Here is a 12,187-nt window from a genome sequence, read left to right as displayed (position 1 = left end):
GGTTCAGTCCAGTTCTGTCCTGGTGTAGGTCATTAAACTCTGATCATACCCGTGTTTCCTCAGCTGATGTCTGTCCAGTCTCTCTCATTTCATCTCTTTTTAGAGATCCAGATCCAGTAGAGCTGTTTTTTTTTTTTCATCTGGTACCAGTTTGGCTTTTTAAATGTGGATTAGGTAAGGACAAAGGATGGAGGAAAGGAAACTGGCACTTAAACAGGAACTAGCTGTAGTGATTCACATTAAAGAGCCGTTTAATAGAACAGGCGCTTTCATGAACGCCACATCATTGCTCAGTGTCTCACCCTGCAGGGTTTATTCTGTTGATAGTACAGGACCGTTTACATTTAAAGCATGTTTGTGACTAAGATCGTTTACACACCTGATAGTACGAGGGATTGGTCCGTTTTGGAATGGAAACTGCAACAGTGTTGCTGGGGATGAACAATATTATCGGCAGTATATCAGTGTAGGCCGATAATGACTTAAAACGTTAATCAGCACTGACTAGAACGTGTTGCCATGGCTACACTGATGCCAAGCGAGTTACCGACATGTATTTGAGTATATTAAATCACATGTAAATCTGTATATCATGACGCTTTATGCCACTTCCTGCCTTGGGTTCACAAGTTGGTCCGCTGTGCTTTCACACCTCAAACGACCTGCACCAGGGTTTGTTTGGAAGCGGACCGAGACCCCCGTTTTCAAGTGGACCAGAGTCCGCTTGTTTGGGCCGCACCAGAGTTCGTGTTTTCCTACCACAGACCAGAGTTCATTTAAACCAGACCAAACAGCTCTGGTGTGAATGCGCCACTAATAAGGATTTTTTAAAATGTTAAAGTGGCTTAGCTAGCCTCTTAGCTCAGTACTTAACTCCTCTAAGACTCTGGTCCCCCTTCATCTTGATAGACAACACTAGGAGGTCTGCAGGGCTGAGTATTTCTGATATTGATCCCCTACATGCCTAACCTGACATGCCAGATGGATTTGTTTGACACATCCATCTGGACAACCTTCAATTCTAAGCGTTTGGGAAAAGGCAGAGGATTTGAAAAAAACTTGGAGTGTGATTGGATGAACGTTCCATCTGTCACATCTTTGTGGGCCAATCAGAGCAACAAAACACGGGATGTGCTGCGACTGAGGTGGGCGTTCGCAGCTACAGAGGAATAACGTAAACCATGGCGACTGTAGACACGTCAGCACACGAATTTTGTTGTTTTTGAAAAGAAAACAACTCACTGCTGTTCTTTGTTCTTCTTTAAACGAAGAAATGTCATCAAGTTCTGATAAAACTGGCGCTTTAGCAGCATCCATGCTAAGCTCTTCCGCCATAACTGCACTGGCCTCTTGTTGTTGCTTGCTAACATCACGACTCTGCAGCCCCTGAAAGTACTGCCAGTTGTCACTGATTGGTCCTGTCACTTTCTAACCGGGCCCAACGGTTTCAGACGAGAGCTTTGCAAGATGGATACACCGGTGAAAAACAAGGAAACAGGCGTATCCATCTGCTTTGCAAGGTTGCTACATGCCAGGTCAATCAGTTAAACTGTGGTTTTGTACAGAGAAGGGACCGTACTCATGTACATATAAAGAAATGTTCTGATGATAAATTCAGTGTGCGCATCCATTTAGAGCTGTAAAGTACTAACTTTTCTCCATTGCTGTTCATTCCTTTTGGCTGTCCCCCACTTCCTGACCCCCAATGGACATTCTGGATCACATGACTGCAAACAACCTTTACAATTTAAATACAATGCAAATACTGAACCTTGTTGAAGTTCTAGACACCAAAATATTTGGTAATTTATTGGTTTAATAACTGAAAGAAAACTAATCTGAACTGTTGAAAGTGTGCAAAAACACTGGCAACTTTTCCATGTGTTGTGGTTTTAGATGTTCTATCCTCATATACCAGACTGTTTCACAATGATCAAAAACCCCTTTATTTAAACTTTCGGTCGTCTTAAAGCAGAAAATTTCATGATCTATTGGAATATTTTTAACCAAAAAGAAAGAGCATGGTCTAAATTGCATAAAAATGTTGGAAAAATTTGGAAAGTGGGTGGTACTGGCAGTGGGTGAGGGTTTCTTTCTTCTTCTCTATTTTCATCTGCCAAAGAAAGGCCTGCAGAAAAGGTTGAAGAACCACTGGGTTAGGACTGATCAGAACATTGAACAGTTGTTTCTTGCTTGTTTTGTGTTTGAAAAGGAGCCAATCAGCTGTGATTCTGATCTCCTTGTTTAGTGGTAGACCTCATAAATCCTGCCTTATGGTCTCATTAAAGTCAGGGGGGTTTTCACGGACATATCCTTGTCAGGCCAGCCTATGTTTGAGGATCAGTCCACTCCCTTGTCCTAAAATAAACCGTGACCTTTCCAAGGTGACGCTCGGTCAGAGAGGTGTGATTCTCTCCACTGAGCTGCTTCCTGTTTGTTTGAAACCTTAGTCATGTTCCTTGTGCAGACACGCGTACACCAAATATTTCTCTATTTCTCCGTGTCATTGGTGGTAAATGTAAAGCTTGCAGAGCATGTGCAGCAAAGTTAAAAATCTTCTATAATTAACTGTAAGGATGAACTCTGCTCCACTGACCCACTTCCCTTCAGTCACTGGCTGTCCCCCGTCTCTAGCCTCTCCTCTCATCTCCCACTGATTCGACTGTGACTGAAGATCAAACAGGAGCTGAAATGACTCCATCTTTAATACGGACACCTGGCCTTGACTCAACCCACAGCTGTGGTTTTCATTATGGAAACATCCAGACTTCTACTGTCCCTACAGGGTGGTGTAGACGCTCTGACCTACTGACTGGATCTCGTTCTGTTTTTTCCCAGTTTGAACTCATTTTGAACATCTTAGCTTGGACGTATTTCTCTGGAGGGAAAACATCCCCGTCCCTTTTCAAAGGACACTCATTTGGGCTGGGTGGCATCATTTTTGCATCATGGCTGTTTTTAACAGAGGAAATGATGAAAACAGGAGTAAAACAGAAAAATGAATGCTACTATCCAGGCCAGTTTGACTTAACAGACACCCCTAACATTCACCTAACCCACCCTGATCTGTGCATGTAAACCTGACGGGACTCTTGCTTTCATACTCTTAACTAACTTTGACTTTTTCTCTCATATTTTTAACTGTTAGATTCATAATTTTACATTCTGAATCCTATGTTTGACCTTTTGAAGTCATGATTTTGACTTTTATATCATGTTTTGGCCCTTTTCAACTCCTAACTTTGACTTTTATCTCATTTTTTTTTACTTTAAATCTCATGAGTTTTAATGTTACTTCATATTTTGACTTTTAGAACTCATGAATTTGAAATTCAATCTCATATTTTGGCATTTTAAACTCACGATTTCAATGTTTATCTCACATTTTTATTGTTAAACTTTTGACAGTGGAAACAAATTTTCAGACCAAACTGTTGGGTGAAAAATAAAGCCTTCGAGACCTTCAGTGGGAGCACACCAAACTAAATCTGTTCATATTGCTGCTTTCAGAAATAACGTGCTGTTCAGGCTGATTTGGGTGTAAATAACTGAGGATAAAAGATGAATATTTAATAATGAGTGCAGTGTAAATGTCGTGTCTTTGCAGATTTAAACAGTAGCTGAATGGACCTCTGATGTTTGTGTGATGTTTTTTCCCCACAGAGACGGTGGAGCCCTCGCCGCCGACTGCAGCTCAGATCAGATATGGTGAGAGATTGAATCAGGCTTAACACACACTTTTGCTCAGTTTTTAAAGGAAGACATCACATTATGAAGAGTATGCATCATTTTTATGGTGTCAGCGGTTTAAAAATGTGATGATTCTTGTCTTAAATAGTTTCTACTTTTTTAATATCATAAATCAGATCCTTTCATGTGTTTGTGTTCCTGTCCTTATCCTTGTTGATTTTTGTGGTCCATAGTTTCATCAGAAATAATTTAGTTCTTTGAAGCGTGAACATCAGAGAGGGCTTCAGATCAGTTACTGAGTCTCTTCATCATGTCTCTCTGCTGCCTGAGCAAAAAGAAACTCAACTCAGAAGTTAGTTAGGCAAAGAGCAGAGCTGGGCAGACTTCAGTAAATCAGGCAGTTATCACTGGTGCTAAGATTATTACTAAATTATTTTATGTGGATTTTAATTTGAAAAACAATTACAGAAATCTGTAACTTCCATTAAATTTGGCTTTCGTTAATGCCCTTTTTCAGATTGAGAGCATACAGCCTCCTGTACTTTAGAGAGCTCATTAAACATCCAGCCAAAATGGAAAGATTAGTCACTTAATTATAAAACTGCATTACCAGCTGAATTTATCCTCTGCATGCAGAACAAAAGAAGAAATTCTGTGATAATCCAGCAGTACTCACTAACTCTTCTCTCTGTTTGTTCAGTGTTGTTCCATAACGCACTCCCCTTCATTGGTTTTGGTTTCCTGGATAACGCCATCATGATCGCAGCTGTGAGTAAACTCATTTACTCAGAAGAAAGTTTAATCTGACTGGATTATTCTCTCTGTCAGGAAGACAGAGTTTTCAGATGGGGCAGGATGTTTCCATACTGTACCAGAGCAGGATTTCTCCCTCTCCCCTCTCTTCTGCTGGTGTTCTTTCACATCAGAAACATTGTTCTGTATCAGAGCCCTCTAGTGCAGTGATTTTCAACCTTTTTTGCCCAAGGTACACCTAAGGTTTGGCCCTAATCTCAAGGCACACCATATTCATACCGATACAAAATAGACCCTTTAAATAATGTTACAGTCAAGGCCGCAAAAATGGGTTTAAGTTCAAAAACAGTGTGACAAAAGTGGGCAAAAAATGGCAAGAATGGGTTAAGACTGGTTAAAAGTAGCAAAAATAGGTTGAAATTGATGGAAGAATGTGGGACACTTGGGCAAAAAGTGGCCAAACAATGGCAAAAGTGGATTAAAAGCAGTGAAATTGGGTAAAAAAAAAAAAAAAAACAGGAAGAAGCAAAAAAAATAAAAATGTGTTATAAGTGGCAGGGAGAAGAGGCTGAAATGGGCTACAATTGGCAAAAAACAGGCAAAAATTGCAAAAAGCAGCAAAATGGCTTAAAGGTAGGGGTGTGACGAGACCTCGTGAGATCGAAACGCCACAAGATTCTCATCACAGAAAAATCAATCTCACGGGATCAATATTGTGCGGACAGAAGGAGCAGCTCTCCTTACAGAAAAAAATACCAAACTGGAAATTATAAAAGATCACAAAGATGCCATGGAGACTTTAAAACTGTTCGTGAGTGAGGTAATGGAGAAACAGAGCTGATCCGTGACCCATTAAGATCGCCACTCTAACCCCCACACCCTCCGTGTGCTATGTGGAGCTGCACACGATTGTAATGGTCTGAGTTGATGAGATTCTGCTGGTGGTAACCTATGCAGTCTCCATGAGGAGAATACAGCGTTTATTTAGCTTGTGTATGCGCGCAGACTCACTTTTAGTGCCGCTATTTGGGTTTGCAACAATAATGACTCCATAAGACCTCCTCTTTAAGTGTACATGTGCACAGTGCTTGTGTACAGCATGCTTTTGGTCACACAGATTAAATGAACTAAACTTCGGGGCCAGGTGTACTCTGATCTGGGTCCTGGTCCCTGAAAGCAGCCAAAGATTTATTAAAATGTAACATACTTTTAAAGAACTAAAATCTGTTTTTCCTGGATTAACTTTGTGTTTGTTTTCTCTGCAGGGAACTCAGATCGAGCTCTCTATAGGAGTCACTCTGGGCATCTCCACCATGGCTGGTAAGAACAATTCACAATTAACATGAAGACAAAAGAAATGATAAGTATTGTTTGAAATGAAGGAATGTGCGGCTCGCCTGGGCTGTGGAAAAGTAGGAGAGCCTGACAGACTTCAGGGTCTGCAGAAGTTACTCCAGTGCCGGTACTACTGGTCTACTGCCCACCACTACTTCTAATCTGATACCAGGATCAGATCGGCCCATCCCTAGCTTTATTGCACCATGGTCTGCTGTCAGCTGGCTCCTGTTCGTACTCTAACTTTGGGTCTTTATTACAGAACTGAACGCTGTGAACACCATAAAGCCACCGAGCTCGTTTCCTCCCTCTGTCCGCCTCTAGATTATTCCGTTTCCATGGATACTTGGCTCCAATTTCCTCTGCAAAGTGCAAATCAGAGTCTGGAGACGGGCCCTAGATCAATAGCTCTGCTCGGGCTCATGCTTTATATTTGTTTCATCATCATCCATCCCTCACAGATGCTCCGAGTTTACACATTTTATATTTAATTTTTTCATACCAGGGAAGACTCGCAGCTTTGAGCCGGGTCTGATTTCATGAAGAAGCTCTTAACTGTCACATCCACTGAGTGTCAGAGTCTCTGAGAGTCTCCATCACCACAGAGGAGTTAGACTTGGGAGGAAAGTTGGTGCAAAGCTGTCCATCTGCTGTTTTTATCCCCCAGGAAACTGCGTCGCTTTGAGAGCGACTCCAGAGACAAAACAAACTCATCCTCAGCACGTTTGTGATTTAAATGACCATGAATAAACACATCCACTACCACTCTGTCAGCATCACTGTGAGAATCCCTCCATACTGTGAATAATTCATAGATGGAGTCCATTTGGTGTAAATGTGATGGAGCTGATCGAGCTGACAGTGTTTTAGTGTTTTCATGACGCTGTTCTTTGAAATGTAAAAACCTTCACACCTTCCCTCTCCCCTCCTGACTCTGGCTGCAGCTTTGATGTATTGTTTAGACTCCTCGCTTCATTTCTCATCTTTTTATAACTCAGAGAGAAAATGAAAATGGGATGCTCACTACTGGAGAGGAGACTCACTCACATTCCTGCTGGTTTAGTTGACGGTCACCATATTTTAACTCAGTGTAGTTTATGACAACAGACTTTTAATTTGAAATGAGAGGTCCAGGTTCTAAAAACATGATGAGAGCATGTGTTCTGATCGAAAATGATGGTCAAAGACAGAACATTGGTGCTGTAACATTCTTTTTACTCCATTTGTGTGACTTGGTGCAGGTGTTGTGAAAAAAAGCAGGGTTACAGTCCCAATATACTGACATGTTCTGATTAAAAAAGGAAGATCCAAAAATGAAACACTGGGGCTAGAACATTCTTTTATACCATTTGTTTAGCTAGGTGCATGCTTTATGAAAAAAAGAATGGTACATCACTAGTGTTCTGTTATTTGATCTTTCTTTTTTCTAATCAAAAAAGGAAGATCAAAAAACAGAACACTAGGACTGTAACATTCTTTTTTACCCTTTTTGTGTGACTTAGTACAGGTGAGGTGAAAAAAGAATACTACATCACACATGTTCTCTTGTTTTGTTCTTCCTTTTTTAATCAAAAGAAATATCAAAGAACAGAACACTAGGGCAATAACACTCTTTTTCACTCTATTTATGAGTCTTGGTGCAGGTGTTGTAAAATAAGAATGTTACATCACAAATGTTTTGTTGTTTGTTCTTTTTTCTTATCAAGAAAGGAAGATCAAAGGCCTGAGCACCACGGCTGTTACATTCTGTTTTATCCCTTTTGTTTGACTTGGTGCAGGAGAGGTGATAAAAAGAATGTTACATCACATATGTTCTGTTGTTTGATCTTATTTTTTCTAATAAAAAAAGTAATATCAAAGAATGGGACACTAGGGCTGAAGTATTCTTTCTTGCCCCATTTGGGTAACAAGTGCAGGTGTTATGAAAAAAGAATGTTACATCACCAGTCTTCTGTTGTTTGTTTTTCCTTTTCTAATCAAAAAAGACATATCAAAGAACAGAACACTAGGGCAGTAACACTCCTTTTCACTCTATATATGAGACTTGGTGCAGGTGTTGTGAAAAAAGAATGTTAAATCCCATATGTTCTGTTGTGTGGTCTTCTAACTAAAAAAGAAATATCAAAGAACAGAACACTAGGGCAGTAACACTCTTTTTCAGTTTATTTATGAGACTTGGTGCAGGTGTTGTGAAATAAGAATGATACATCACTTATGTTCTCTGTATGTTCTTCCTTTTCTAATCAAAAAAGGAATATCAAAGAACAGAACACTAGGGCAGTAACACTCTTTTTCTGTTTTACCCCTTTTGTGTGACTTGGTGCAGGTGATGTGAAAAAAGAATTTTACATCACTAGTGTTATTTTAATAATAATGATATCCTAAATTTATATAGCAAATTCAAATTTTGTTTGATCACTTTCTTTTAATCAGAAAGTAAGATCAAGGAATAGAAATCTAGGGCTGTAACATTCTTTCTTGCTCCATTTGTGTAACAAGTGCAGGGGATGTGAAAAAAGAATGTTACATCATTAGTGTTCTGTTGTTTTTCCTTTTCTTATCAAAAAAGAAACTTCAAAGAACAGAACACTTGGGCTGTAACACTCTTTTTCACCCCATTTGTGTGAGTTGGTGCAGTTGTTGTGAAAAAAAGAATGTTATATCATTAGTGTTCTGTTGTTTGTTCTTTCTTTTTATAATTAGATAAATTTAAGATTTACTGTATTTGATCCCTCATTGGGGGAAATCAGGTTATCAAAAAATGAACATCACAGAATGGACCACGTTGAGCACATCAAAATGTTGATACAATTTGTGCAAATAAATGTTTTTCTTTTTTTTTTGCACATTGATGCTTTAGAAACCTCGACACAGCTCCATATAGGTCAGTCTGAAATCAGAATTTTCCTTTCCAGCTGTGAATCACTGCTGCATTGGGAAGCAGGAGAGGAGATGGAGCATAGAGCTAGAAGTGGTAGAGTTGATTCTGTGCTAAAACGGCTTTAGCAGGTCGCGGATACATTCTGTCCCTTCATGATCTTAGTTAGTTCTGACAGTTATTTTTATAAAATCACTTTAAATGGATCCACTGTGAGTGGATGTTAAGGAAATGGTTCTTGGTTCTCAGTTGCAGCGGTGTGAGCTGACAGGCTTCTATGATGCTGTTTCTTACTCTTTCTGATGAATAACTGGGCACTGCAAGATCAGGGCCTCTGATTGGTTTAGACGTATTTGTCGTATTGATTTAAAATAATGGTCTGAAGTCATTTGGGGGACGGGGGCCATGATGGATTCATTAAAATACCAAAGATCGTATCATGATAAACCTCCATACTTTGAAGTTTCCTGATATTAAGTTTAGTCAGGCTTGTAACCAACCTCTTCCTCTTTCGCTCACACGCTGAGGATCTCTGATCTCTGTCTGACAGGAGTGAATGCTCCAGTTGTTGGACGTCTAACTGCTCTGAGGATTTTGATTTAAAAGGTTCAGATGAAAAGTCAACACTTTAAATGAGCTTATCCCTCAGAGATTTTGGTCCAAACAACCCCTGAGGAAATTTAGACTGACTGACAGCTGACAACGGTCTGAAGTTCAGATTCAATCTCAGAGAGTGATTCCAACCTTGTTATTTATTCTGCTTCAAAACATGCCAAGTTAAAGTCTCTGAGTTTAGAATAAGATCCACAAAAACCACTGAAAGGAGCTGTGAATCATTCTCCAAATCACTGCTGGAACAGCCAGTTATTTTTGCAGGATCTCTCAGTGTTTTTTGTTCTTTATTTTTCTACATTCCTTTTTCATTTTTATTTTAAAATCCTAAACCAGTATTTCTGTCTTTTTCTCTGTGCAGCTGCAGCTCTGGGGAACCTGGTGTCAGATCTGGCTGGTCTGGGGTAAGACTCTTTTTAAACCATCTCTGAGGGGGTCGGTTTGAATCAAAGGGAGACGTTTGAAGTTTTTTAAAGATGCTGCAGGTTAAATCAGTCCAAGGTAGTCTGCTGTTTGCTGCATTTTAAATGAATAAATCAAACGAATGACGAATGAGGAAGAGGGTTTCTCTAGTTTGGCCTAGTTATACTCTGCTCCCGTCTTTGTAGTTATGAAATTAAATCAGGCATCGTTTCATTGTTTTTCTTAATATATCAGCTCTGTCTCATTTGTCTCCACACCCACCCACACCTTTTCTTCTGCTATATTTAGTGTGATTATATCTTCATTTCTCCATCCTGGAACATGGAACATTTTATAACTGTTATTAAAGACTTGGTTTAAGTTCATTGAGAATGATCAGGTCACACATTTTGAACTGATTCTGTCTTTGTGAGAGTTTTGATGTTGTTAAACTTCTGCAGGTTTTTATTAATGTAATGACTGGTCCTTTGACAGAGAAATAGGATTATAAGGCTGTAGATAGTCCTGATGTCTCGCCTTGCATCTACGTAAGCAGCCATCTGCATCGTGAACGTTCTAGTAAATAAACCATGAAAAAGCTTCACTAATACAGACAGCCACTCTGTGTGAGTCTACACGTTCTCCCCATACTTCCTTCCACAGACCAAAGATATGCCTGTTAGGTTAGACACTAAATTGCCCATAGATGTGAGTGTGCCTGGTTGTTTGTCTCTATGTATCAGCCCTGTGATTGGCTGACAACCAGTCCAGGATGTAACTTCAACATATCAGATGTTAAACTGAGACATTTTAACGTTTCCTTCTTTGATGTTCCAAACATTTTCTATTGGTGAAAGGTCTGGACTGCAGGCAGACCAGTTCAGAACCCAGACTCTTCTCCTGTGAAGCCATGCTGTTGTGATGGATGTGGTATGTGGTTTAGCATTGTCTTGCTGACAGAGACGTTGTCTGGATTGGAGCAGATGTTGCTCTAAAAGCTCTCTCTACTTTCAGCATTGATAGTTCCTTTCCAGATGTTAGAGCTGCCCACACCATAGGCAGCTTTATCCAGCTTTTGTGGATGGCACGGCCAACAATGATTTCTGGAATGTTCCTGAGCCCATGCAGTGATTTCAGTACAGAATCATGCCTGTTTTTAATGCAGTGGCCCCTGAGGGGCCCTTCAGCCTTGTCCCTTGCTCACAGAGATTTCTCCAGATTCTCTGAATCTTTTTTAACAGATTGGTGAACCTCTGCCCATCTTTACTTCTGAGAGACTCTGCCCCTCTAAAATGTTCCTTTTATACCCAGTCATGTTACTGACCTGTTGACAGTTAACCTCATTATTTATAAAATGCTCCTCCAGCTGTTTTCATTATTACCACTTACATTTCCAGCCTTTTGTTGCCCTGTTCCTACTTTTTTTAGATGTGTTGCTGCCATGAAATTCAGAATGAGCTAATATTTTCATGAAATAGTAAAATGTCTCAGTTTAACATCTGATATGTTGTTTATGTTCTATTTTCATTTTACACAGCAGCCCAACTCTTTTGGTACTGGGATTGTTTATCTCCAACCTAAATGATTGTTGTCAGTATTTATTGTCAGGGAAAGAATGGTTTCAGTTATTTTAGGAGCCATGAGTTTATACAAAATCAGATATTTCATGTGACTTTTATTTCAAATCTAAAATATGTTCCATAGTTTTCACTGATTTCAATCTAAGAGATGGTGGCTGTAGCACATTAGACAGCTGCCTGCCATGAAATATCAAAATAAGAGTGAAACCAACATTTAGAGAAACATTGCTCTATGACATTCATTAATACTTCACTCTGATTTTATCATAAAAAAACACTCTGTTTAACTTAATTTTTAACTAATTGTAACATGATAAATTAATAAATCTGTTTAACTCAGCATTGTCAAGGGACATGTATTGTTCCTTGTGCTAAAATAGATGCTAAATCGGTTAGCCCATGTAAGACATTTACCATTATGTGCTAGCATCAAGCTAACAACTCAGATATACTACCTGGTCCACCTTTATGAATGTACCAGTGACTTTTGAGGAGTAAATCTCTCTGAAATGCACATCCCTCGTCTCCATATATTATAACCCAGCTCTGTGTTTGTGTGTTTTCAGCCTTGCAGGTTACGTTGAAGCTCTGGCGTCCAAACTAGGCATGCAGGTTCCTGATCTGACGCCCAAGCAGGTGGACATGTGGCAGACCAGAGTCAGCTCACACATGGTGAGAAAACATTGATATTATACACCTCAATCAGACCCAGACTGGAGTGGGCCTTCTGAGCATGCTCCATAGCCTCCTCACAAGAAGTCTGACTCTTTATAGTCATCTGAAACTTCAAGATCAGCTCACTCTGTTCACACCCAAGCAGCTCAACTTTGATGATGAGAGGGCCACACTGATTTAATCCTCACTGCTGAAGGGCCAAAAAGGTTCCAAACTGTTAGATACTTTCTATTTACCAATTCTGATTACTTATAACTTAACA

General features: G+C 39.7%; 1 protein-coding gene across 2 annotated transcripts in view; it reads left to right on the top strand.

The window, feature by feature from the left end:
- tmem65 (transmembrane protein 65) overlaps positions 1–12,187 on the top strand; it is a 44,729-nt gene that overhangs the window by 22,599 nt on the left and 9,943 nt on the right. The window contains exons 1-6 of one of the 2 annotated variants that reach the window (XR_005993046.1): positions 2,639–3,016; positions 3,664–3,708; positions 4,391–4,458; positions 5,709–5,763; positions 9,630–9,672; positions 11,817–11,922. Coding sequence is in view for 1 of the 2 variants with exons in the window: in XM_041808207.1 (XP_041664141.1) it covers positions 3,664–3,708; positions 4,391–4,458; positions 5,709–5,763; positions 9,630–9,672; positions 11,817–11,922 (317 nt within the window). In the remaining variant the exon portion in view is untranslated. Of the gene's footprint in view, positions 1–2,638; positions 3,017–3,663; positions 3,709–4,390; positions 4,459–5,708; positions 5,764–9,629; positions 9,673–11,816; positions 11,923–12,187 lie in introns of those variants that run through there. The other variant, XM_041808207.1, reaches the window with a different exon arrangement.

Source organism: Cheilinus undulatus, linkage group 16, assembly GCF_018320785.1.
Source record: "Cheilinus undulatus linkage group 16, ASM1832078v1, whole genome shotgun sequence".
Taxonomy (NCBI): domain Eukaryota; kingdom Metazoa; phylum Chordata; class Actinopteri; order Labriformes; family Labridae; genus Cheilinus; species Cheilinus undulatus.
The sequence above is the reverse complement of the archived record's forward strand: the minus strand, read 5'-3'. Positions and strand labels throughout refer to the sequence as shown.